A 26,189-nucleotide genomic window follows, 5' to 3' on the forward strand; every position below is an offset into this window, starting at 1 on the left:
CTAGACCCATCATTCTTAAAGAATCTTCCTGACTCTGGGCTGGCCTTGATTTCCCTCAGTCTGTACTTTTCAAGAAGGAGCGCTTTATTCTTACAATGTGGAGTTTTGGGACTCAGCCAATTCTCTCTCTGGGCTCCTTTAACACTACATAGCCAGTCCTGGAGGGGCTGAGCTGCTGCTGTCCTATACACTGGATGGTACTTAATAGCAGAATAGCCTGGACCGGTTTGCAATACAGTTAAACACTTTCACTCTGAGGATATTTTAGTAAGTGAATGCCAGAAGGATTTGGGTTCTACTCCTATTATGCTCATTTAAGTAAGCTTGCATGCAGTTCAAACGAATCCTCCAAGGCTAGAGGAATCATTCCTCTCACTGTCTGCTGATGGGAGTAGAGCTCTTTGAAACTCTTCCCTGGGCGATGTAAAGCAAGACAGTAGGAGCCCACAGCTGTCAGCTGTTAGGCAGAGCTCTGCTGTGGCTAGGTGCTGATCTTACCCTCTAATTCCCACGTCACCTTCCCAGCATCCCTGTCCTGGACTACACAATTCCTCTACACCCCAACTCCAAGTGAAGTTGGGCTCAAGGGAGTACGGGGCCTCCTGGGGCAGGGACATCCCAGAACAACCTGTGAGTTGAGGGAATAAACAGTTTTGCTGCTTTGCCTTGTTGCCTAGGTTGGGAAGGAAGGTATTTGTGTGTCTGTGTGCTTCTTAAGCCCTTTCTAGCACCCTTGGGAGCTGCCCTTTCCTGGGCAGGCCCTAAGTCCCACCCAGCCTGCTTATCAGCAGAAAGGAAGGAGAATTGGCCCCCAAGCCTTGGGCTTAGGAATAGCTCTGGCATAACACCCAGAGCCTCAGGAGAAAAAGTTGATCCAGAAACTCCCAGGAGTCCCCAGGACTAGAGTCCCCCACCCATCTCCCAACCTGGGATGGTGAACAGATATGAGAGAATCAGCTAGAAGAGGTCCCTTCACTGTTGGATGCCTGGCTCACATGCCAGAGGCTGGTGTAGGGTACCAGGCACTATCACTGGCCATCCAGCTCCATTTTGGAAATCAGTGCTGGGGCTTGCTGGCCTGGGAGACAAGAGGCATGGTTCCGGTCTCTGTTCTGCAGAAGACCCTTCAGTCTCTAGGCCTCAATTTTCTCAGCTATAAAATCAGGGAGTTGAACTTTCTAAGTGCTAAGGTTTTTCTTGGTCCAGCATTTTCTGATATTCTGAGCTAGAGCCCAAAATGACTGGCCTTGGTAACCCCCTGGAGCAGGGGCCTGTCAGCAGGCTTAGAGCTGAGGCCCGTAGCACTGGGTCCCTGCCAACTTGCCTATGCCAAGTCTGCTGTCTCAGCCCACCTGGCTGTAAAAGTAGAGAGGCTGAGACGGAGGCCCTAATTGCAGGAAGGCAAGGTGTCATGTTAGGTCCCTGGGTCAGGGCTGAGTTAAAAGGCTTTGAATTTCTCCAAGGAGCATCCTCAGGCAGTCTGGTTCTGCTGATGGAAAGAGCTTGGTATGTTTCTTTTTTTCGGCAGGGCTACCAGTGGAAGGATCCGCAGTGTGATACACAGGGGGATGATAACACGGAGAGGTCAATGTGGTATGAATGCCATTATCTCTGTTGTCATATTCCCAGCCAGGCCATATTGGTACAAAAAATGCCTTTATTGAGGTCTGGGTAAGAATTAGGCACTTGGCCAGAGCAGCAGTTTAAATATGAGGCAAGCAAGGCAGGGGTTAGCCATGCCTGGGGCTAGGTTAGGGCAGTGAGAATAGAGGCACAGACTCTCCCCAGATGGATGGAAGTCAGGGAGGAAAGAGGAAAAGGAAGGGGACACAGAGCAGTCTGGGTCAGAGGCCTGGTGGGCTGGCCCCATGGGGCTGGGCAGCAAGCGCGGGTTGCAGATCCAACAGGGAGGGAACCGGGCTCTCTTGCTCCACATGCCCCTTAGGCCCAGGCCTGAGCATCTTCCAGGGGCAGCCAGGCCTCATTTCTTCACCTTGGCATCATAGGTGCCTGCATTCTTGTAGGCACTCACATAGCCACTGTCATCCAGTATGTCCTGCCGTCCAGCAATGCCCTTGCCCTTGCCGCTCTCATCAAAACGCTCCTTGTGGGAACCTGTGTACTTGCTGGTGTCGGTCAGCCGTTCCACAGCACCCCCTGCTTTTGCTTTCTGTTAGGACACAGTTTCCCCAGAGGCACCTGATTAGGGAGCCCAGCCCTTCCACTCCCAGCTGAGATTCCCAAAATCCCTCTAAATGGCCACCCAATATCAGCAGGGCACTTACAGTGACGCCCACATTGGCTGGTTCCTTGCCTGCCACCAGCTGGCAGATGGCATCGAAGGCCTCCTCCTTGCTCTTCCCCTTGAATCGCTTGGTTGCCAGCTCTTCTAGGGCCTTCTTGAACTCCTCATAATTGATGACCCGAGCAGACTTCCCCCTGCCAGGTATGTGGGTACCAAGAGTTTCCCTCCCTTCTCCATGTCCCCCCTGGTTCCAGCCCCCCAATTCCCCACCTTCTGGGAATATCAGAGGCAGGGACTGCCAGGGCTCACTTGACTTTGGAGAAGACGATATCAACATCAGTTCCTGTCACGACCTTCCCATCAGCCACCTTGCAGTCCTTACACAGCTTGGCCCAGTTCTTGCCATTCATCTCTTGCCCACTGGCCTTGGGGTCACCATGGATGGCAAACTTGCGGAAGCTCTCCTCCAGCCCAGCCATGTCTGTACTCGCTGCCATGCCACCCTGTAGGGACCCATCTCAGTCACCTCCCAGCCAAGCTATCCCCAACAACCCCCTCTCCCCAGGGCACAGAACATCACTGCCTCTAACTTAAAACCCGCAAGGTGGGAACTTCTGCCACATACCCTAAGAGTTGGAGATGGAGCTGCCTGGGGAAAGGGACCAGCACTTGGTGTCTCCCTGGGTCCCAGAGTCTTGAAGAAGAGCCCCAAGAGGAAAGGTCCTGTCACTTAAGGCCAGTCCTGGCTAAGAGTGGAGTTCAGAAGATGAAATCATAATGCCCACACCAAGCTGGGAACAGAGTGGCACTGTCCAGAAAGATTATGAGGGCAGCAGCTGGGGCCATGGCTTTGTCTGGCCCTGGCACAAGGCCTGCTTGGGTGGAAGTGAGGGTGGCAGAGCAGGCCCCCGTCCCTGGGTGTTCCACACCAAGCTGGGTCAGGGCTAGGCCAGGCTGCTGGTTGGGCAGGTATTTCAGTGATGACTGTGTCTGTCAGAGTCATGAAGACCCAGCAAGACCCAGCCCAGGCTGAGGAGGAAGCCAGAGGATGGATAGGGGTGCATGCCCTAGGCAGGGGTGCAGCTGGCCCAGCCGGGACCTTGTTACTGTTTGCTGTTAAACAAAAACATGAGGGTAGCAGGAGCTTGGGGCTGGCCTGGCCACAGTTTGTGAAGCCTGGAGACAGTTGCTAAGGGTGGGTGGTGCTGCTTGGAGAACGTTGCTAAGGGCAGGATGGTGTCAGGGCGGCTCAGGGAGAAGCTCACAGTGCTGCTGGGCTGGGCTGGGCTGGGCAACAGGGGCCCACGGGTGGGGCCCACCAGCACTCCCAGTGCCTGGGGCACAACCGTGGCCTTCTGGCCCCTTGCCACCTGTTGGGGCTGTAACTTCCCAGTCTGAATTAGAGGAGGAGCAAAAAATGGGTAGGATATGAGCTCCCAGAGGCATGTCGGCAGGTGGGATTCTGGCCTTGGCCCTGTAATCCTCACACCTCCACCATTCACTGAAGCACAGTTCCCCAGCGTCTACACCTTCAGCCCTTCATGGAGGATACCCCGGCCACACCTTGAGCACTGCCACACCAGACCACACTCCCACAGCAGTATGCACTCAGCCCTGGCCCTTCATACCCTCAGGCCACCCCCGTAACCATCCCTTCAGCATCCCTTCAGCATCCAATCCTGGCATATACAGCAGCCCTGCACTAGGCCCCCCAATAATACCTTCAGCCCTGCCCTAAAGGGTCCCCCACATCCCACAGATCCCACTGCAGTCCTCTGACCACACCCACAACCCTGCACTGAAACTCTCCATGTAACACAGCCGGATACTGAGGCCTCCCTGACCACAGCTTCAGCCCCGCATTACAGCCCAGGGACTGGAGCCCCCTGTCCACTCACCCACAGCCTGTACTGAGACCCCTAACCAGAGCTTCACAACTCACAACACACTTGCAGCCGCTGATCACACCCTCACCACCCCCACTTGTCCACACATGCACAGGCTCCTAGCCACACTCTTAGCCCTGCACTGAAGCCCACCAGTGTCCACATCCAGGTATTTCCAGACTCCCAGGTACTATGCTAAGAACTCCTGTGATGAGAAACCCTTGTGCACACCCACCTCCTCCACTGCAGCTTCCTGACCACACCCTAATCATGTCCTCAGCAACCATCTTCTACCTCAGCCTTTTATGTGAGGGCCTCCGGTGACCATGGTCCCTGCTCACCAGTACTACCCCTTCCAATTACTATTGGCTTTAACTGAAAATCCTCCCCCAGTAACCATTCTCACCCATCCCTGAGTTGCAGTTTCTGGGACTGGGAGCACCTACAGCTCCTACACTGCAACAAGTCTCTGGGCCCACAATCCCAGTCCACACTGCACTCCCCTTCCCTCTCCCTACACTGCAACCCCCCATGGAGGCCCCAAGACACCTGCACTTGGTTCACCAAGGGCAAAGTCTGGGGGAGCTTGCATGCCACAGGATGCTTGTCCCAGGGTGCTGGCAGGATCCTGCATGCAATGCTCACTCCTGTTTGTGGGAAGATGGATTCTCGGTAATTTCAGGGCTCATCAGGTGCAGTCAAGTCGCAGGCCATATTCCCAGGGTTCTGCAGGCCATGGATGGAGCCGCCAGGCCCGTGAACTGCGGCCACCAGCTCGCTCCCTCTGGGACAGCTGGAGTCATCAATCAACCGAGCAAGGAGATGGGGGGGTAGGGGGGAATGCTTGGGGCCCAGGGCAGGCCTTTCAGCTGACGTCCTCAGCTCAGTACAATCCAGGGTTGGGACCCTTCCAGACCGCTCCCACCCCACCCCTTCCCTATCGTGCAGGATACTCATTAGGGTAGCGGGCGCCCGCATCTCCTACCGGCTTCTACCTCGTGGCTGCGCGTTCGATGGACAGAAGGACGCAAGAATGGACGGACGGACGTGAGATCAGTCGGCTCCACAGCTCTGCTCCCTGCCGGCTCTGGGGCGGGACTGCAGCCCGGGCGGTTCCGCCGTATTATCCCCTGTTTCTCCGTCTCCATAGAGACGGCGAGTCCCACCCCAAGGGCGGTCTCAACAGGAGAGTGACCAAGGTCACGCTGGCTCCTCCTACTGGCCCCGCCTCCTCCACGCTCCGCGGGGGCGGGGCTGCTGAGAAAACCTGATCCTGCTGCTCTCGGGGCTGCTCCACCGCCTTCGAGCCCGGAGATACCAGCCATCTGCAGTTCTGGATGTCCTCGGATGACCCCTTAACGGGAAAATAGCCCCTCACCCTGGGCCCAAAGTTCAAAGCAGGCTCCCACCTCCAGGGTAGATCCAAGTTAGCTGAGCGGCAAACGAAGTCCGTTTGACAGCTGGATGTGGGGGAGGGGCAGAAGAGCGGGAAGCTCCCTCCCTTCAGTGACAGTGGGGTCTAGAGCTGGCTCAAGACCACAGCTCTCCAGGTAAAGTGTGGCATCCCGAGGTCACAGCCCGGAACATTGTGGGCGGGAGAGAACAATGAGCGAGTCATGAGTGTTTAGCCCCAGAATCCTGGTACACCGACTGCGATCCCGCCGTCAGGAAGTTCCTGGACTCCCGGGGTACGCGTCCTGCGTTATTCCCACCCAACCCTGCTGTTGGCTTCGCAATCTCTGCTCCCGGTGTTGCCTCCGGAGTCCAACGCCCGCTTCCCCTCATGTCTCCAAGTGCAAACCCTATCAAGAAAAATAACCTCCTCCGGGCAGCCTTCTAGGACCTTTCCTAACCAGGAGCTCCTTACCTGAGCGTCTCGGGTCCTCATGTACCTCCATATGACAATCTGGGTGGCCACCCACTGTACGGGGGGCCCACCCCAACCTCTGCCCCTAGGCCGACTGGCAGTGTTCCGGCTCCAAGACGGCCTCTGGCTCTGGTCATTGAGAAAGTATTCACTAAGTCCGCAAAAGCATACAAAAAGTTTATTGGAGGATCACGGCTGGTGGGGCTGGTATTGCTGAATCGGGGGTGGGGGAAGGGGGCCGATCCCGCCAGCCGTTGGGTTCCCTAAAGTGCACTCGCTGCGGCAAGGGTGGGTTTGTTGCATAGAGTCGGGCCGGCCGCTCCACCTCAGCCTACCTGTCTCTCCGCCCGGCTAACCCAGGCCGACCTCCAGGCCGCCCCGCGCCCCGGGCTTGCCGCTGCTCAGGCTTACGAAGACGGTGGGCGCACTCCGGTGCAGCGTCAGCCCGGGCTCTCGGCCTTCGTCCCCGGGAATGACCGGAGCGGCGCTACCTAGGCGGGTCTGCGCCACTGGAATCTCGTCCATGGACTCGGCTGACGCCGAATGGTAGGCGCCTGCGGGCCCAGCGGCGTGTACCGGGCTGGCGCCAGCGGAATCTGACGAAGAGCTGGAGCAGGGGCCCGGAGCTCGGGGCCCTGCGGGGTGAAAGAGAATGTGAGACTAGGGACCGCAACTCACTAGGGGACCTACCTTTCCTTCCCTCGGAGCTCCCCGGTCAGGATCCGGTCAGGAAGGGGTGCTCACCGGGCAGCTTTGGTAGTGAGGGCTCGCGGTCCAAGATCCCAAAGGTCGGCACTTTATACACGCGCCGCTTCCTCTTTTTCTGCAGAGACGGGGTAGGGGAGTCGGATTGGTGCCCTCCCCAGGCCCCACAGTGCTAAAAGCAGCAGAGGAATTGGGTAGAGCCTTCTTTCCCATCTGCCCTTACCTGGGGTCTGATCCGAGAGGGCAGAGAGAGAGACTCTTCGGAGGAGGGCTGTGGAGGCTCTGCTTGGCTGCTGGTGGCAGGGAACCGGGAGGGACTGAGGGGGAAGTAGTTGGGTGAGCGCTGAATGCAGTTGTTGCCTCAAATCCCACCCGACTGGAGGTCCTGAAATAAGCCTCCCTTCCTAGGGGACAGATAAAAAGGGACATTGATCTGTCCAAGGCCAGGCTGTGCTGGACCCAGACCTGTGCCTTGGCCCTGGCCTACCCTCTTTCCCCCACCTTGGATGGCCTGCCATGCCAATGGGAGCTACCCAGGTGGCACACACCCATGTCACACTCACTTGGCAGTCACTGCGACAGGCCTGGCTTGGCCAGGGGGCTCTTGGCGCACATGGCTGAAGGTTCGCATGTGGAACTCCATCTCCTGGGGAAGGTGGGGTCAGGGAAGCAGGGAGGCCAGGTGTGGATCCAGCGCCTTCTCAGGCCTGAGCCCACCCCATCCTGACACAACACCCGACGGTCTCTGCAGGAGGTCTGGATACAGAGGTCCAGGGCTGTCTTCTAGTCTTCCCAGCTATGCTGGGAACACCCTTCTGCAAACTGAAGGCTAAAACACCCATCTCTGGACCTAACCCCATCCCCACCATCCTCACTTCATCTAGTCAAGCTCCACGTCCTCCAGGAAGTCCCCAGTATCATGGCCCAGTGCACCCAGTCTAGAGCAGCTCTGGCAGAGGGGCGTGATAGGGAAGAGGCACCTAGAGCTGCCGTCTCCTGCTCCTGGCTCCTCTCAGAACTCCAGTCTCTGGACTGATTTTTGCCCTGGTTGGGAGATGGGGCAGCCATTCACAGGCCAGGGTGTCCACCCAAGGTTATGTGCACAGCTGGATGGTTCCCTTGGAGGGATCTGAGTCCCCAGAGTAGCAGCTATAATCTCAGCTGTCAGAAGGGTTGTGGAGGATGCACAATCTCCCCAATCACTACTTGGAAAAGGAGGGCAGTAGGGCAGTAGGTGGTAGGAAAAAAAGCCCCACAGAACCATCTAGGACCATTCTTATGGACTAGTTTTGTCTAGTCGCTGATCCTCCCAGTGACCCTGGGAGCTGCAGACCCAACCCCTGAAAATGAAGGAGTCTGAGGCCAGGATGTTGCAGGAGTGGCCTAGGCCTGCACCCCAGCAGGACACACTCTAGCTACTCCCATGGGGACTGCAAGTGAGGAAACAAAAGCCAGGAAAAAGCCAGCCTGGGAAGGGCGTCTGCATTGCAGAGGGTGGGGGTGGAGTCAGGAGGAGGAGGCCCAGCCCACACCCCCACGAAGGGGAAGGCACCAGGACAGCTGTCGCCTGGTCCGCAGCTGTTTCCATGGAGACCCAGGCATCCTGACTAATGCAGAGATGACACTGTAACAGCAATGCCGTCTCTAAAACAAGCCTATGTTTGGGGGCAACGGCTCCAGAGTAGGGCCCCTCCCGCATTCCTGCTCAGGGTGGGAGTGGGGAGGTTGCCTGCAGGGGCCCTGGCAGATCTGGCGGACAAAGCCAGCCAGCCACAGGCTAGCTGCACAGATGCAGAGATTGAAGCCCTGGGCAAGCCCTGTGCTTCAACCTCTGCCCAGGCTGGCCCTCTGGGGAGGTGTGTTGGGGGTGCCAGCCTGAGCAGAGGAGTCCTGGAAAAGAAGATGGGGTCAAAGGTCAGTCACAAGAACTAGAACCTCAAAGAAATCCTTTCCCCACATCTATCCTCTTCCCCACTGTGGACACAGCACCCTTCCAGGGCCCAGTAGAGAGGGGCAAATCTTACCCTAGTGCCCCTGGGCTCCAGAAGCAGGGTAGGGGAGGCAGCAGTAAAGGATGGTCCCAGAAGCAGACAGGATGGTCCTAGCTAGCTGGGGAAGTTTGAGGATGTACCAGGGTGTCCTCACTCAAACCCCCTCCCCTCATCACACATGTCCCTAGGCTCCCTTCCTCAGAGACCCCTTCAAAATTTGCACATTCCTGAATGGCATGCAGCACTTCTCAGCCTCAGCTCCTCTGCACACCCCTCGTCCCCCTGGGGAGACCTCTCTCAGGTCATTTGTAAATGATATTAAATGCCCTTGCTGCTGGCACATCTGGCCCCAAAGCCTAGGCCAGCAGTGACTGCAGGGCAGGGGTCCAGAGCCCATCCCAGGGCCAGCCCTGCCTCCACAGGCACTGGCTGTGAAACTTGAAAAAGTCCCCTGCCTACCTCTCTGAGCCTCAGTTTCCTCTGTGAGTGGAGATGGGGATGATGCCCACTCCCAGGATCGCTGCCCTTGGCTTACACAGATGGGTTCAGTACCCAGTACCAGGGCAGGTACACAGTAGTGTGGTGGGTGCCTCCACCAATGGCCAGCACTCCGCCAGGCCTACTCAGGCCTGGCAGCCTGGCCGACCTCTGGCAATGAGAATAAGAGAGGCAGGGTCCCAAGCCCTCCCCCAACCTGCCCACCAGCCTGTTTGTGTCCAGTTGCCATGAGGACTCAGGATCTAGAGCTCAGCCTTCCCAGCAAGGCCTGCCTGGGCCCCCTGCCTACCCAGTCCCTGGGGACTCCAAGAATTAGACTATCCTCACCCCCAGCTGTTAACCTCAGGAAGCCACGGGGCGTGGGAATGGGGATAGGATGGTCAGCAGCTGGGCTGGTCAGGCCTGAGCCTGGACTGGAGGGTTCCTGCTTCAGAATACAGAGATCTTAACTTCCCAGACCCCGCTTGTATAACCTTTCTTGGCCTCAATATGCTTGTCTGCAATATGGGTACGGTAACATCACCTACCTCAGGGCTCTTTTAAGGATTAAATAGAGTAATGAGTATAAAGGTTCAAGGTCACAGGGAGAGAGAATTGATGGCTCCATACTGGTGACCCAGTCGTTGGTCCATCCCTCTCTCTTCTGCATCCCCAACCTGCTCACTTCTAGGCTTGCGCATTCCACACTCTCCAGCACATGCTTAGAGCCTGGGCAGGCACATACATGGGTCAGGGAAACACAAGGCTACTTCTGGCTGTACTTAAGCAAGCAGGCACTGCTCAGTGCAGGCTTGGCCCTGCCCCAGCTGCTGTTCCAGGCCAGCTTTCCTTTGTCATTGGCTGCTTGCTGCACAACCCACCACCCCTCTCACACCCAGGCCCTATCTCCCACCCCCTCAACCCTCTAGGTCACTTCTATACCTGAATGGGTCGCATCTTGGGGGGACATAACTTGAGCTCCCTGTGGGTCCCCTTTGCCTCCTGTGGCAGGCGATGCTGCACAATGTACTCGTAGGTGGTAAGCTTGTGCCACACTGAGGGGGTAAAGAGAGGGCTTAGTGCAATGGAAAGGGGACCCTGGATTTCAGAAGGTGAGGGAGAGTACCCAGTCCCAAACTGAAACCACTGTCCCTATATACACTGAGCCATAGAATGAGACCACACCACCACAGCCAGCCAGCATTGGGAAGGGGCTGGAGACCTCTATCCCCTGCAAGGCTGGTGTAGATATATGGGGGATGGGGGGGGTGGGGAGAGGTGCACTTACTGAGATAAATGTGGAAACAGAGCAGGTGGCCAAGCAGGGCTGTGGAGAGCAGACCCAGAAGGATAAGTAGGGCAGCCAGGGCCAGGATGGCAGGAGCCTGGGTCTCCACAGGGGCAGCAGGCAGGAACACAAACCACACATCTGTGTGATTCCTCAGGACTGCAAGGCACAGGCAGATTGTGCTCAGCTGGGGCTGAGACCAGTGACCAGAACAGGCCCAGAGAAGGGGGTGGGAGTGGGCCTGGAGTCCAGACTGACCTTCAAAGTGGTGGTTGGTGCGCAGCTGCATGGGGTTAACAAAGAACTCCACAAAGACATAAGTGGCCACAAGCACGAGGAGCAGGACACCCAGTAAGGCAGATGCCACACTGTGTAGAAAGAGCCTGGGCCCAGCGGTAGGCAGCTGTCAGCACCCCAGTGCTCCAGCTGGGTAAGGCCCAACGGATGGGCCTCTGACCTCACAGCCCCAACTCCTCATGAAGCCAAAGGCTTAGGGCAAAGGTGAAGATGGACACCCTCCTCCACCCCCCATATCAGACTCCCTGCCTTTCCCTGGGTAAGCAGGGGGAAGACCACAAATACACCTTCAGCCGTCAGGATTATCACCTCCTGACAGGCGCACACTAATGCATACCAGTCCACAGGTCCTCCAAACAACCGCCCCCACCCCCACCCTCGTGCCCACCCGCGCCACATGCAGGCTCACCGTCCAGGCTCACATACTCAGGCACTGAGCAGCCCAGTCCCCGCTCTCACCTGTAGTTCCTCTCGCCCACGCAGTTGTTCAGCCACTTGCAGTGGTGGTCGAAACCGCACACGCACTTGTTGCACGCGCTGCAGTGCTTGGAGCGAGCACTCCTGCGGAAGGAGGGGGACGGGTGGTGGGGGTTGCACAGCGCAGTCGGCCGGTTTGTCCCGTCTTTCGCCGCCAGCCTGGTCGGAGCGCCGGGCCTGCAGCGCGTTTCCCACCCTACGCTTCTGCCTGGCAGCGGAGCGCGCGCGCCCTCTGGCGGCACTGAGGGGCACGGCACACGCAGGCGGCCGCGCTTCGGCAGAGGCGGCGGGGCGGCAGCGGTGGTGGGAGGATGGGTCCGAAAGGCGGGAGGAGGGGTAGGGGACATAATACTGTCCCACTTTGGGACTGAGCACGCGGGTGATGGTGGTGTGAAATGGAAACGGGTCTTCTCTTCCAAGCAAGGACCCCTGGACGAGCCCGGAGAATGCAGGGTGGCGCCAAGGAGCAGACAAGAGCAAGGCCATTAGTCCCAGGGCCTGCATTGCTCTTCCTGACAGCTCCATGTTTGAGTCCCTGTCCCTGCCAGTCTATGGGAATTTTACTGGTATTCTCCCAGAAAACCTTAGTCTGTCTGGGCTAATCCAAAGAGAGCCAAGAGAAGAGCAAGCTGACACCTGCATGAGCAGTTGGCCACAGGTGGTTACTTGAGGCGAGGCCACTTCAGGCATGCCTGGGAGTGAGAGTCTCCCAACCGCAGCGGGGGGCCAGGGAAGCCCAAAGGAGCGTGGAAGAATGAGCTGCAACCGCCTTCCCAAGAACTGAATGGAGCCCTGGGATGGGCAGCAACTGCCAGAGCAACCAGTGAGGAACAACACGGGGGCAGGCGCCTAGTGAAGGAAAGGGTGGTCGGATGCCAAAGTCCTCGGTGCCTTAATACAATTGGCTCTTTTTCTGTCCTGCCGTCAGACCCCCTTCAACAGGCTGCCAGGGTCTTAAGATTAGAAGCCTGGAGCTGGCGTTGTACCATAATCCCCATCCCCAATGCCCTACCTGAGACTGAAAGACTGGGTAGCTCCTGGAGCGTGGGGAGGGGCCTGAGAAGGCAGTGAGGCTCAGCCAAGGGGGTTCGGACTCTGTACGTTCCGACTCCTCTCTCCACTAGCAGTGTGACCTGGAGCAAGTCACTTGGCCTCTGCCGGCCTTGGGTTCCTCATGAGTAAACAAGGATGAAGGTATTGGCTCAGGGACCAGGCAGGCTGGGTTGTGAATCTGGCTCTGCTGCCTAACAGCCTCTGAGCCTCTCAGAGCCTTGGGCTCTTCCTCCTCTGCAAAGTGCAAAGGTGCTGCCCACCCTGCAGGGTGGTTGTTCATAAGCACTTAGCACATAGTAAGTACTCAAGCACCAACCGCCCCCCTCCAATCTGTAAACATTTGTGAGAGATGGGGGAGGAGGGGGTTACCAGCAAAATTGATCATTACAAATGTTTGTGGCAGTGCCAAATGTTTTCTACTTTAACTGTTAAAAATGCTAGTCCTCATCGTCTGTTTCCAATCACCTCTTTCAGCCAATTTTCTCACTCATCAAGATTCATGACTGTAAAACACAAGGGTTTTGAGGCACTGGTCTAACTGCAACACCCTGGGCATGTCCCTCTCTGCCTTGGGCTCCCGCTGGCAGTTTCCCAGGCACGCTCATCACCCGCGCATGCCCTGAGTCTGCACGCACTCACACATCCACATTGCACAAGTTGCAGTGCAGGTCTTCAATGACATGTGCGTGTTGGCTGCGGCTGAAGATGGGCAGGGGCCCTGCATAGCTCTTGTCCCGCACGCTGGCGTCTGCCGGATCGATGGAGACAGCAGTCAGGTGCACCACTAGGTGGCCGGCAAATATGGCACCCATGCACTGGCCCAGCAGGCTAAAGACTCATTCCACACACTGCTGGCCAGGAGCCCCACCCCCCAACTGCCCCACCGCTTCCTGTGGCCAGAGAATGGCTCTCCACCTCCACATGGCTCCCTCCTGTGCCACATCCTCCCTCCAAGTCCCTAAGAACTTCCTTGTGAGATCTCTTCAGATGGAAGGGGAGAGGGGTCTTCTGGTAATGGAGCTCACAAGCCAAGTCTCTTACTCTCCTCTAGGAGCCCAACTACACTGAGGCCCTCTACTACTCTGACTTCAGAATCTGATCTGGCTTCAGGTTCTAAACGGCGAAGTGAGACTAAAAAAGATCATCCTGTAAGGTCAGGGGCTCCCAAAATCTAACTCTAAACTGGTTTATTCTGCTTTCACAGTAACTCAGCTCTGAGAGGGAAGCAGCCAGCCTTCTCCCAGCAGCCGGGCCAAAGAATCACCTGCAGACAGGGCCATATATACCCACCACCTCTCTGACCTGGAGTCCAGGAACCTGAAGCCCTGGGGCTGAATGTCTACAACCTGACATATTCAGGGCTTGGCCAGAGGCAGCATGGCTAATTCCTAGAGCTGAAACACAGATTTTCCAGGACCTATCTGCTCAGTGATTGGACCAAATGCTGGAGACAAGTATGCTGACAACTTGCTGCAGAGTCTCAGTTGTGTAAAAATTCACCAACAGATTGCACCCAGGTAACCATCCATCCTCCCTCCCACCATCTTCTTGCTGGCCAGGACATTATCCCTCTATCATTCACCCTCTATCCATCAGCTCTCCAACCAACCTCCTTTTCTCCCCTCCACCTCCTCATAGAGGCCAAACTTCCCTACATATCTGCATGAGCCAGGTTTTGCCTTACTGTATCTGAACACCACAGTCCCATGGCCCATCACCTCCCTATCCCTACAGCCCCAGTATAGGTCAAGCCTTCACCTCGTGCCTGAGTTATTCCAGTCTCCTGACTCTTCCTCCTGTCTGGGTCCCTTGAGTCTGCCATTCACTTGGTCCCAAAGAGAACTCTGAAAAACTTACATGTAAAGCCCTGCCTGCCTAAACTCCTACAATGGCTCTCAATCTGAGGTTTACTCAGCACAATGCCAAGGCCCTGTTTGCTCTGGCCCCTCTCAAACCCATCTGGTATCACCAATCACTACTTCTCACCATTCCAGCCTCTCTTCAGACACATTGAACATGGGCAAACATGTGCCAGGCCCCACCCCCTGGTTCATTCATTCAACTGTTTACTGAGGTCTTTCTCTAAACCAGTCCCTGAGGCCATGTGCAGGAACAAGACAGACTTGGTCCCTAGCCCCAGGGAGCCTACAGTCTGGTGGGAAATACAGACGTTAGTCAAATAATGGGTTGATTACAATGAAGAAAGTTCATGATTATGTGAGTTTGTAACTGGGTGACCTCATCGAGTCTGAAGGGATCTGGAAAGCTTCCTTGAGGAAGTACTGTCTCAGCTGAGACTTGGAGAAGAATAGATAACAGGGACATGGGAGGTAATGTAAAGGGATGAGGGGGCCTGGCCAGGTACTGTGACAAACAGCCTCAACCAGAGGGGTGGTTGATGTGTCATTCTAGCTCAGCTCATTGCTGCCATGCAAGAATGAGGACCCATGTCACCAAATTGTGGCTTTTCAAGAAGAACCAGAAATCTGGATTTTTATGTGAGTTTTCTCATTTTAAATGTTGACAAGGAAATCATTTTTAAAACACACCTGCCGAAGAAACACCTAAGATCTGTCCATTTTCTGTATTGATTATCCCTCAATTAAAAAAAAAATCTGTAGGCCAAATAGGTCCACTGGCTGCTAGTTCTTGACTTCTGACTTAGCTGGGTATTGGGGTGGAGAGGCAAGGGGCTTCCAGGCAGAGTGCTGCTGCAACAGAGAACAGAGAAAATAATCTAAGGAGAGGTGGGGAGATGGGCAGAGTCCAGAACGTGAGAGCCTTGAGGATCTTGAACATAATTCCTTAAGGCAGGAAGAAGCCATTAGAGAGTGTTAAGCTGGGGAGCAACTTCATCAGATTTGTTCTTTGAAAGGGCACTCTGGCCGCAGGGACACAGATGGACTGGCTGCAGTGAAAGCATATGTAAGAAGACTTGTTTGGAAATGAAATGGTCTCTGGGTAAGAGAGGCAGATGGCAATGGAAAGGAAAGAGGGCAAAATTTGATAGCTATTTAGGAAGTAAAATCAACAGGACTTGATGACTGTATATAAGCAATGAAGGAAAGGGGTGGAGCCAAGAGAACCGGTTGAGGCCAGGCCCAGGGGAGGATGGGATCTGTGGGCAGTAAGTATGCATCTGGGCTTGTGGTAAGGTGGGTCTACATGGCCTTCCTCCTGCAGACAGTCTGCTGTATGAGCTCCCAAACCATACTTAGCATGGGACAAGCTCCAAGCTACACGGCTTTATTCCAGTTGGCAGCTGAACACCACACAGCTGGGGCCCTGCTTTACTCATCTTTGCAACCCTGGAGCCCAAGCCAGGTCCAGGCCTAAAGTGGGTACTTGGTACACACCCTTATCCGACCTCAGTACTCCGGGGCCCTGAGGGGGCCTGCATAAAGAAGGTAGCTTTGATGGAAGGAAGGAGAACCATCCCAGGCCTGGAAATGGGGGTATCAGACCAGGTGGCTCTGTGAGCCTCCAACACTGCCCAAAGCAATAGATGTGGAGAGGACAAGACCCTGAAGTCATGTCAGTGCCTCAGGGCAGTCCTTCTGGCCTCACTGGGTACCAGCTGTGTGGCCTTAGGGAGTCATTTAATATCTCGGAGCCCCAATTTTTTCATTATTAAAGTGGGAGGAATACCTTCCTTACAGACTATTATGAAGATGGAATGAGATAATCCATGCACAAGGGTTAGCACAGTGCCCGGCACATGTAAGTACTTCAGAAATGCTGCTTACCCTTGCTCACTGCTCTGATTCAGCTCACTCTAAACCACGTGCTTATTAATCTGGCTTTCCAGGTACACTGATGGTAGAAGCCAGGTAATCCCGAGTGCGTGGGATGCCCACCCCAAATAATGGGAGGAATGTCCCATGAAGCATTCTACTTAATAGCATTGACTAAGGCCTACTGGTCACCTCTGGGAAAGTCCAGTTTTCCATTTACAGAGCTGATGACTAGGCTCTGGGCCCTAGCAAACCAGGAAATCCCCCAGTGACACTGCTGGTATCTGAGGACGACAACCTCCTATATTGTCCTTCTCCACACACCTGTGCTTGTCACTCACCAGCCCAGAGCTCTGGGGTTTCCCACAGTGGGTGCTCACACTTACAGCTCCTGCATTCTGCTGCTCACATACACATCCTTAAGTGCTCCTTGTCCCTACCCTGGGAAGCAAGCAGACTCTTCCTGTCAGACAGAGGAAAAAGATACGCCCCGGAGAGCCGGCAGAAGCTGCTCAGCCTTGTGCAACCCTGAAAAGACTTTCAAGTTCATCCCTGTGCACCTCCTTTAGCTCACCCTAGCTCTTCTCCCCACAGAGGCCCAGGAAATCATGAGGAACGTACACAAGGGCACACTCTCATGGGCACCCTCTGGATGGGGCACATGGCCCTTTGCTGTACCCCAAGCTCCCTGCTTTGCAGCCACGCCCTCTGCTCCTGGGGGTTGTGGCCAGGGCTACAGCAGTCACCACTAGGCTCATGCAAGTTCATGTTTGTCCCTGTTCCCAGGAGTCTCCAGGGCATCTTTAGCCCTCCTCTTATCAATTCAACCTTACACTTAAAGGGTCTAATTTACAAAATCAGTGAGCTCCTAAACAGTCCTGGCTACAGCATAATAATCTGTCTGTAAATAAAACCACATTTTAAATGTACCAAGGAAACTTACTATGTAAAAGAATTCTACCGTGACTCTTTTTGAAAAGTGAAAAATTCTTTCATAAATGGAAAAATTATTCTCTAATTTATCCCTTGCTGAGCTCTGGACACAATTAGCCTAAAGGCTGTCTTCTGTATTTGCTCTTGTGGTACCTCAGTTGATGAGGTTTCCATCTGTGGGGGCTTTAAGTGCTCCAAGGTATGTTAGGTCTGTCTGCTCACCCCATTAGGCAGTGGGGTCAGATAAGGGTTGGAGGTCAAGCAGGCAGGTAGCTGGCCCCCTGGGCAGTGGTGGGGCACACCTGAGCTCTCTGAGGCATGGAACCCAGCTTCAGGCCTCTACCATGTTGTCCCTCCATCAACTGCCCCCACTCCTCCAGGCACCAGCCCCACACTTTCTCAAGGATACAGCATAGCCAGCAGGCACCCAATGGTGAGGCAGGAGGGGAACAAGGACCCCAAAGCCGATCACAGCGAAGAAGAGGTACAGCAGCCAGGCCACAATCTGGAGCGGGTGAGGGGGCCAGCTCCACCCATTCCGCCGGGACCGCTGGCCCTGCAGCTCCGGGGAGGGTCTGCTGGCCTGCGCAGGCGCTGTCCACACATTCTTCTCGGGGGCTGTCTTGTTGGAGGGCTTGTTGCAGATGTTCATCTCCGGAGGGAGAAAGAGTAGAGCAAGCATTAGATTAACGAGACCAAGCTAAGGCCCAGAGCCCCATGCCTGCAGCCAGGTTCCAGCGGGGGGGAGCAGGCTGGGATATGAAGACGTCTCCCAGCTACTCTGCAGGGGAACCCTGGGCCCTAAGCATGATGACAATGGTCCATGGGGGAGGGTGGTAGTAAAATGCTGGTCTCAAGGCCCCAGGGCAAGCTCTGGCCCCAGCCCTGGCTGGGACAAGGTGGGAGGCTCCAGGGTTTATTCAGGACATGGTGTGGCTGCCTGTTACTCAAAACACTGTCTCCACAGCCATCAAAGTTAAACCCAATAAGACATGTTCTCATCTGGTAACAATATCAGGCTGGGGCCAGAGCAATGAGAACACATGCTGATTCTGTTAGCATTAGTCACCTCTGTCCTGAGGTCCAAATGCAAGTGTCAGAGAGGGCCCCCTTACCATTTGCTAAGGGAAACGGGGTGGGGTTACACAGGAAGATCTGCTCTCTGCCTCTTGGCAAGCACCCAACCCCTTTAGGACTGGGGGACCCTGAACCATCTTCCCTGTGTCTCAGAAGGGCACCAACTTCTTGGCTGGGGAGGAGTCAGCACACAGGAAAGCGGTGAGGATTCAATTCCTCTTTGTTCCCTCCAGAAGAGGAAATGACCATGTTTCTCTAAGTAAATCTGGTCCTGGTGTACTGAGACTAGAAAGGTGGGCTAATGCCCTTTTACTCACTTGAGGGAGCTCAAGGAAGGTCAAGCCTCAGCCAGAGCCAGACCACCAGATGGCAGCCATCCTTCTGCCCAAGACCTGGCCAGGCAGCCAAAGTTACATGCGGGGCAGGCAGAGTGGGCCTGTCCTTAGAGGAGGAAGAGCCCCACAGTATCTTCTTGGCCTGAGGTGGGACTCGAGCCTGGGCAGGCAGTGCCACGCTTGGGGAGAGAGGCCAACCCACAGCTCTTGGTGGGACAGCCAGAAGACAAAACCCTGGCAGTGGGCGTCTCCTCTCAGAAGCCATGACTGTGAGCCAGGGAGTCTGAACACACCAGAGGGTAAAGCAGAGCCCCCTCAGCACATCTGCCTGGTACGCCTTCCTCAATTCTCAGCCCAAGGAAATGTGACTTGACCTTCAGACCCCACTGCAAGTATCACCTCACCAAGGAAGCTGTCCCTGAAGTCCCAAGCTGAGTCAAGGGGGCCTCATGCTCAGCTTTTATTGAGCAAATCGCTTTGCCATGCCCACGTCTACCCCCATTATGCCAATGTACTGCGATTCATTCACCTCTGTTCCCCACATCCTCTACCCCAAGCACCCACAACATACCTTGTACATAGTAGGTGCTCAGTAAATGTTTGCGGACTTGAAAACATGAAATAAAAGGAAATGTGGACACAGTAAATGATGTAGAATCCTGGTCTACCAGAAGCCATCCAGCCTTCAATCTGCCCAGCCACCGTACACCCATACCTCCCCTGCCCCAGCCCCCAGCCCAGTGGCCATCACCCTGGCTGCCGGACGTCTGCATTTAGCCACTCTGCCTTTCATCCTGCCTGGGTCTCAGAGCCTCTTTCTGTAAAGCCAAGCCTGGCATAACTGAAGCCACCTCCTAGGAGCCTCATCTCCAAACTAAATGGAGCGGCCTTAGTTTTCTCCCTGGGACTCAGGTGGAATAATCTGGTCACTTGCTTTGTCTTCAACAAGCCACAAACGGTGAAAAAAGAGCCCCAGCTTTGGAGGAAAGAGATCTAAGTTCAAGTTCTGGCTCTGCACTTACTAGCTGAGTGGCCTGAGTTTCTTCTGAAAAAAGGGAGGCGTGCCCAGCTAGGGTGATGTACAGATCAGTGACACCGGGTAAAGCCTTGCCACACACACACTTTCTAAGTGGTGGGCGTTAGAACAGCCCTCTGGGCTGCCCACATCTCTCCAGACTGAGGCTCCTGCACCTGACATGCTATGAGACGCATGTCCAAGGTGATGGGGCCGGATGAGGTTGCTTTCATGTGTCTATTGTCCCAAGGAACACACTGTCATAAGAGCTGGGCCACTGGACATTCTAATGTCTCACCTTAGATCAAAGGTGACAAAAGTGATCAAACAGCTGGCATCGCTGTATTTTGAATATCCCCATGGGTAGAAAATCTTTGTCCTTGATTTTTGGAAACAGGCAAAGATCATCAGTTCAAAGCCTGTGAATACACTTGTTTCCTTCTGCCATCATCACACCTGAACAGCCCCACACCTTGAGGGGGTTTCTAAAGAAAGATGCAGAGGCACAGGTCCTTGCTGCCCAAAGTGGGTTGGCGGTGGCTGCAGGCCCCACAGTGCTGCTGTGTCCCCTCTACCTGAGGCTGTAGGAGTCACCATCTGAGGCCAGGGGCCAACAAATAGCCCTGGGCACGGCTATGACTCCAAACCAGGACACCCTCAGCTCACTTGCAGGAGACTGTGGGTGAGGGGATGGTGCCACTGGATCTAAGTCCCCTGCAGCAGTGTAGACACCTGAGCTGGCGAGGGGACATGCCACCTGCCCCACAGCCAACTCTTAACTGATGACATTTTTCCATGCAGAGTCGGTGGCCACAGATATTTTGGCCCAAAGATTTTGATTAGAAGGGTTGGGAGGTAGAGAGAATCCCAGATGGGTCCTCAAGCACAGCTGGGACCAAGCACAGTCCTCAGACCCAAGGACTTCCCTGGCTGTCCCTCCTCTCTCAGCACGTTCCTAGGAGACCAGCTTGAAAGATGCGTGGCTCTGCTCTGGGACAATTCAGCCAGCCAGCTTGTGCACTGGCCCTCTGGCCCAGTCAGCACTTCTTGGGACCCAGCCCCTCTGTGCACTTAGGATGTCAACACAGATGGGAACAGGTCCCTGTCTTCAGGGGCTTGCTTTCTGGGGGCTCAGACAGACACAGAGGGACATCAGGGCAGTGGGTGAACGGGTACTTTGGTGGCCTTGCAAGGGCCAGCATTCTGTGTGACAGAATAGAGTGGATGGGGTGGGGGGCGAGTCCAGAGAGGAAGAGATGAGCACTGGGGAGCTGCGGGATCAGATCCTGAGAGGCCAGGTAATGAAGCCTGGGCACTGGTGAAAGACCCACCGGAAGTCATTGGAAGTTTAAAGCAGGGAGTGACATAAAGGTGATGAGTGTTTTAGAAGCTTTCTTGTCACAGTGGGGAAGAGGGCATGAGCCAGAGGGAAAGGGAAGAGGGGAGGTGACACCACAGCAGGCTGGCCCAGGGAGGGCAGCAGCCCGGCGGCCCTGTGCTTTGGAAGGAGCTGGTGGGGAATTGGAGGTCAAGCCCACAGGCCTCCCACACCCATCCACCCGACACCCCCAGCTGCATCTTTGGTGGGCTGAGAGGTATGTGGGCCCTGATAAAAGATTTCTCATGTACCTTCTGCTGCCATAATACAAACCACAGAGTTAATCTGGCATAGATGGAGGGAAGACAAGAGCAAAGAGGCCCCATAGAGTGCTCTGGCTAAAGGCAGCCATAGCCTTGGGAAGTCAAGGGCCCACAGGACTTCTGAGGTGGGGTGGAGGGGCTATGCAGGCCTCTCCCATGTCCCAAAAAGGTGAAGGCCATTGCCAGGAGGACAGTAATCTCTTTTTATGTTAACATTCACTTGCTAAAAGCCTAAAACAGCATTTTCAAAATAACATTAGGCTACCTTAAATTATGTCTAATTTAAATGAAGGCAATTATAATATTTCAGGTTCTTGTTATGAACTGCAGAAGTTATATGACTGATCCACTTCCCCCTTGTCCACTTTGCTCCCACCAAAAAAATATTTAGGAATGTTGCACTGAGATTCATGAATGGCACTGTCAACAGAACCAGACTGAGGTGAAAATTACTTGCCCTGGAGAGGCTGAGGGCATCCCAGCATTCTTGCAAGATGCCTGAGGACTTCAGGACAGAGCCAAGTTAACTACTGACTAGGGTTTGCTGGGGGAGGCTGTGGAACTGAGGGGGTAGGGTGATGGGGTCAGAGGAGAGGTGACAGGGTTGATAGGGGTGCCTGGAGGACCTGGAGACCTGAGAGACCAACAGGGAGAGAAGCAGGTTGGAACTAGGGAAGAGGGCTAGGCCTGGAGATAGAGCCTGGTTCAGGTTCCCACACTGCCACTCACAGGTTGTGGAACCCAAGGAGGTGAATTTCGTAGCACCACCTCTTTGGGAGTCACCTTTACCTACCTTTCAAAAATGTTAGCTGGAAGGCAATCTGGCAATGTCTACCGAACTTTCGAACACATATACTCTTGGGCCCATACCTTCATATTTATGTTATGCATATACTCACAAAGGACACAGAGATTTACTGCAGTCTTATTTATAATAAAAGACATAGCTTATTATAATAATAATAAAGGATAAAAAGCAGTATAAACAAACTATGGCATATCCACACAATGCAATGCTATACAACAGCAAAAACAGTGGGAGATGAGATGACCTTTGATACACAGTTAAGTGGAAAGGCAAGATGTGGGATAGTTTAGAACCTGCCAGGTAGTAAGTGACCAAACACAAAGGAGGAGGGAGAGACATCTATGTCCCTCCACGTATGGATTCCCTCTGGAAAGAAATGCAAGAAAGCGAACACAGAGGCAGATTCTAGGAAGGAGATCTAGTGGCTGGGGGTCAGAGAGATTTGCTTTTACTGTGTACTCTTTGGGACTGTTTGAATTTTTTTTTTTACTTTGTGCATGTACTGCTTTTGAAAAAAAGTATGTCAAATAATTGAGGGGTGTCACCTCTTACCCTTCTGGCCCCGCTGGTCTGCTGTGTGGATCAAACGTGCTCATGTGACCCAGAGCCCTACACCACACCAGACTAACAAGGAGATCCTGCCTAACAACCATGCAACAAGGTTGTTTTAGTTCAGTGTTTTCTCACTCTCGAAAGCAATTCTGAGTTGTTGGGCTGCAGAACTGTGAGGACCAGTCACAGAGCTCCCTACAAGCTGTTCAGGGTCTCGTCAAAGCTGGACTCAGACACCAGGCAGTACAACAGAGGGAGGACTTGCTGGCAGGCCCTTGTTCCAGTCCTCGGCCCAAGGCTTCCCACGACTCCAGAACCCAAAGGAAGGCATGTGCCATAGGGAGGTTTTGCTCCCAACCATGTTTTCTTTTTGTTGGAAGATTTATGGTTGCCATGCAAGTGATGTTCTACAGATATTTCTAAATGAGTTTTCAGGGTTTATTCCCCCAGAATCTGTTTTTAAAATAATTTTCACTGAGATTGAACAGATGCTAGATTCAACCACCTAAAGAGGAGCTGAAAAGAAAATGCTGCATGGTGCTGTTTTACAGCACAAAAAGTCATCTATGGAAATGTGGTATCCACATATAAAACAAGTTTAAAAATCAAATGAATATTCATATTTGAACTGACTGTTTATAGTTCATAATGCATGAACAAAACCGAAAGTTTCTGTGATGACTGCCCTTGCACTGCTCACCATGTAACTTATTCACTATGTAAGAATTTGTACTCCATGTAAGAATTTGTTCGTTATGCATCAGAAGATTGGAGACTGACGAAAATTAGGCTTGGGGTGGATTAATGACTGTGCATTGAGTATTGACCCCCCTATACAGAAATTTATTGTGGTTAACAACTATTTGATCAATAAATATGAGAGATGCCCTCACAAAATATATATATATATATATAAACACACTTCCAATTGTAAAATAAATAAGTAACCGGGATGTAATGTATAGCATAAGGAATATAGTCAAAATACTGTAACAACTTGGTATGGTGATAGCTGGTACCTAGAATTATCATATATATAAATGTTGAATCACTGTGTTGTACACCTGAAACTAATGTAATGTAATACTGTTGTCAATTACCCTTCAATTAAAAAAAAAAAAAGTCATCTATGAAAGAATTTACAAGGGCAAGTACTTTACGAAAATTCCCCACAGGTGTCACTGAAGTCCCTGGCCTTAAAATTCTGGGAAATGGCTATAGTTTGACTAAGATGCACATCACAATTCCCAGGAAATAAACTGGGACTTCAAGTTGTTCTCATAGACTTTTCCAGTCATTGGTCTAAGATGCAGATGGTTCCTCATCTAAACAGCAAGCAGAAGTCTGATGCTAGGGCAAAAAAAGCTTGAAACCTCAACTACTCCTGAGTTGACCTGGTATGAAACATTTTTTGGGCCACTCTTCTGAAGCAAGCACTGCAAACTGTTTGGAATTCAAGTTAAGCCCAGGAAGGGGGACAACAAGGAGGGAGCAACGTGAAGCAGAAACAAGGCCAATGAGCAGAGGCAACTGTTGTTGATTTTAAGAGGGAAATCGGCTCACATGATTGTAGGAGCAAGCCTTGAGAACACCCACTAATAAACAGTCATGAAGAACAAAGTGGTGACAGAATAAAGTAAGAAAAACAAACAAACAAAAAAACCCCTGGCTACTTTAGCACCAATGTTGCTTTTATTGAGTCTCATGGTGATTATCTGTTTACAAACTCATCTCCCACAGTGAACCGCCAATTCCACAAAAGGGACCACCCCTCACCCAAATCCAGCTCTCCTTCAAAAAGGGAAATTAAGCCACTTCTTACCATCTCTGCTGCCATCACACTAATTCAAGCCTCCATCATGGCTCCCCTACAGTGTTTCAAAGATAATAATCATCACTAGCACTTAGAGGACACTTATTCTGTGCTGGGAACTGCTTTAAGTGCTTTGACAGAACTCACTTATTAAAGCCTCACAACTCTCTGAGGTAGGTCTTATCATTCCAAACTGCTCCCACAGACCTCACCAATCACTGGTCTCATGGGCCGGCCCCTCACTTTCTCATAAACAACATGCAGAACAGTATCTCCCTTTCAGAGAAGAGGACACTGGGGCTCAGAGGGATTAAGTAAAATTTTTAGAAGACACAGCTGGACTGAAAGAATTAGAATGGACCCTCAACTGACTTTTGGGTGTGCCCTGGCATAACTACGATGCCCACAGCAGCCACAGGGAGGTGAGTTTTTCAAAACTTGACACTCATCAAAACTCAATGGTTTCCTCCTTCTGCTAGGATGAATTTGAAACTCCCGCCACATCCCTCAAAGTTCCCCTCATACTTTGTTCCTTAACCTTACTTCCCAGCCTCCAGACCTTTGCATTTGTTTCATCGCCCTCCTCCAGAAACACCCTTCCCCTCCCTATTCACAGTGTTGGCTCCAACCCTCAGGTCCTAACTTCAAAGTCACCTTTCACAGCTGGCATCCCGGACCACCTCACTCCATTTCATCACCAGAGCACTTATCCCAGCCTCAAATCACTTCAGGCGAACCTGGCGCCTGCTCTCCCTGACCCCTCTGAATACTTTGAGGATTCTGGAGACCAGAGTGTGTTTGGTGCCCACCGTGGCCCCGCGCCTGCAAACAGCAAGCGCTCAATGCAGATCTGTGACCGTGATGAATGCCAAAAGGAAGCCCCGCGCTTTGCCCAGTCCCTGGAGGCCAGGCCGCGGGGCTCCAGGCCGAGGCGAGCGCAGAATCCCACCGGGCGGCGGCAGCCGCGACCCAGAGGCGCAGGCCAGACTTCGAGGTGAGAACCGCGGCGGGGGCTCCTCACCTGCGCGAGGTGGCGGCCGAGCCTGATCGGCCCTGCCAAGGTCACCCAAAGGTTCAGCCCCGGCGCCCGGCCGTCCACCCAGCGCGGCCGCGCTTTAGACCCTAGCTCCGGAGACCGTCTGCGGGGCTGGGTGGCGGCACGCCCCGGAGTGGGGCCCCATCTCGGGCGGCGAGTCAGACGTTGGGCCGGGAGGTCCTCGGCCTCCGGCTCAGCAAGTTGGCTGTACTGCCCGGCCAGAACGAGACGGGCTCGGCCTCGTTCGGCGCCGGGCCCGTTCCCCTGGCAACGGCGCGGGCTACGGCGCCCCACAGCGGCCAAACCGCGCTGCGTCACTTCGCGCGGGCACCCAAGCTTGAGGCGGGGCTCACGATGGACACCCCCCCACCCTCGGCGCCCCAGCGGGCCCATTCTTCTCCAATATTTCTACTTGAAAACCTACTTTCCCCCACCCGCAATCCACAGCTTTTCTTAATTTGTCCCAAACGCCCTCTCCTCCAGTGTTTCCCATGAGATCCCCGCTCTCAAGAAGATCCCCAGTCTGTCTGCACACTTTAATGGAGTATATGCTGGGCACTAGACATACCATGAGGAACATCCATGAGATCCCTCCCTTTAAGGGAGATCACAGGTTAAGGGGAAGACAGATCTAGACAAATATCCTACTGGGAGCCCCCATCTTCCAGTCTAACACGCTAGTGGGAACTTCAGTCTTGGTCTCTAAGGGGCTTCTCTTCCCCAGGTTATTCCAAGGACTCAGGGTCTCCTGCTGCTGCAAACAGTCTGAGAAGCACCCTCTGGTCCTCTCTGTTACTGAGGCCCCAACCATTGTCCTGTCTCCAGGAGTTTCAGGGTTGGGCTCGGTGGGGCTGTGCTTGCTTCCTCTGTTCCAGGGACTGCAGACTCTCTTCCCTTTCCCTGCCTGGGGTATCTCCCTGCTGGACCTTGTTTCCCTGAAAGCTCCTTCTCCCCTTCTT

At 53.8% G+C, this 26,189-nt stretch overlaps 2 protein-coding genes across 11 annotated transcripts; both read right to left on the reverse strand.

Moving 5' to 3' along the window:
* Positions 1–1,639: 1,639 nt before the first annotated feature.
* Positions 1,640–5,430, reverse strand: TPPP3 (tubulin polymerization promoting protein family member 3). 8 transcript variants are annotated; one of them, XM_036897593.2, is made up of 5 exons: positions 5,127–5,430; positions 2,871–2,939; positions 2,555–2,748; positions 2,286–2,439; positions 1,640–2,170 (listed from the first exon to the last, which is right to left on the reverse strand). In XM_036897593.2, exons 1-5 carry the CDS (start codon positions 5,277–5,279, stop codon positions 1,982–1,984), a joined length of 759 nt encoding a protein of 252 aa, XP_036753488.2. In that variant the 5' UTR covers positions 5,280–5,430; the 3' UTR covers positions 1,640–1,981. The 8 variants fall into 8 exon arrangements, with proteins under 8 accessions (XP_036753488.2, XP_036753493.2, XP_036753492.2 ...); XM_036897598.2 differs by having other exon boundaries at positions 2,871–2,991; positions 5,127–5,259; XM_036897597.2 differs by having other exon boundaries at positions 5,117–5,253.
* A 724-nt stretch (positions 5,431–6,154) lies between these two features.
* On the reverse strand, positions 6,155–25,638 carry ZDHHC1 (zinc finger DHHC-type containing 1). Of its 3 annotated transcripts, XM_036897591.2 has the most exons (11): positions 25,216–25,638; positions 17,363–17,605; positions 12,926–13,101; positions 11,216–11,317; positions 10,718–10,842; positions 10,460–10,618; positions 10,114–10,226; positions 7,267–7,349; positions 6,927–7,020; positions 6,743–6,821; positions 6,155–6,633 (listed from the first exon to the last, which is right to left on the reverse strand). In XM_036897591.2, exons 1-11 carry the CDS (start codon positions 25,621–25,623, stop codon positions 6,350–6,352), a joined length of 1,866 nt encoding a protein of 621 aa, XP_036753486.2. In that variant the 5' UTR covers positions 25,624–25,638; the 3' UTR covers positions 6,155–6,349. The 3 variants fall into 3 exon arrangements, with proteins under 3 accessions (XP_036753486.2, XP_057349491.1, XP_057349492.1); XM_057493508.1 differs by having other exon boundaries at positions 10,460–10,842; XM_057493509.1 differs by lacking the exons at positions 6,155–6,633; positions 6,743–6,821 and having other exon boundaries at positions 6,927–7,107; positions 10,460–10,842.
* Between the last annotated feature and the right edge of the window lie 551 nt (positions 25,639–26,189).

The sequence above is a fragment of the Manis pentadactyla genome, chromosome 15 (assembly GCF_030020395.1).
Source record: "Manis pentadactyla isolate mManPen7 chromosome 15, mManPen7.hap1, whole genome shotgun sequence".
NCBI classification, from domain to species: domain Eukaryota; kingdom Metazoa; phylum Chordata; class Mammalia; order Pholidota; family Manidae; genus Manis; species Manis pentadactyla.

Bases quoted from the DNA above. Each gene is read 5' to 3' on its own strand.
- TPPP3 (XM_036897593.2), bottom strand. From the start codon at position 5,279: ATGGAGACGGAGAAACAGGGGATAATACGGCGGAACCGCCCGGGCTGC. The intron at 2,749-2,870 runs GTATGTGGCAGA...GGGTCCCTACAG, and splicing joins CTCCATCTCCAACTCTTAGG to GGTGGCATGGCAGCGAGTAC. The intron at 2,171-2,285 runs GTAAGTGCCCTG...GTGTCCTAACAG, and splicing joins CAGCCAATGTGGGCGTCACT to AAAGCAAAAGCAGGGGGTGC.
- ZDHHC1 (XM_057493508.1), bottom strand. From the start codon at position 25,623: ATGGGCCCGCTGGGGCGCCGAGGGTGGGGGGGTGTCCATCGTGAGCCC. The intron at 10,843-11,215 runs GTGAGAGCGGGG...CGCTGGGCCCAG, and splicing joins GTGGGCGAGAGGAACTACAG to GCTCTTTCTACACAGTGTGG. The intron at 7,350-10,113 runs GTATAGAAGTGA...CACCTTCCCCAG, and splicing joins CCAAGATGCGACCCATTCAG to GAGATGGAGTTCCACATGCG.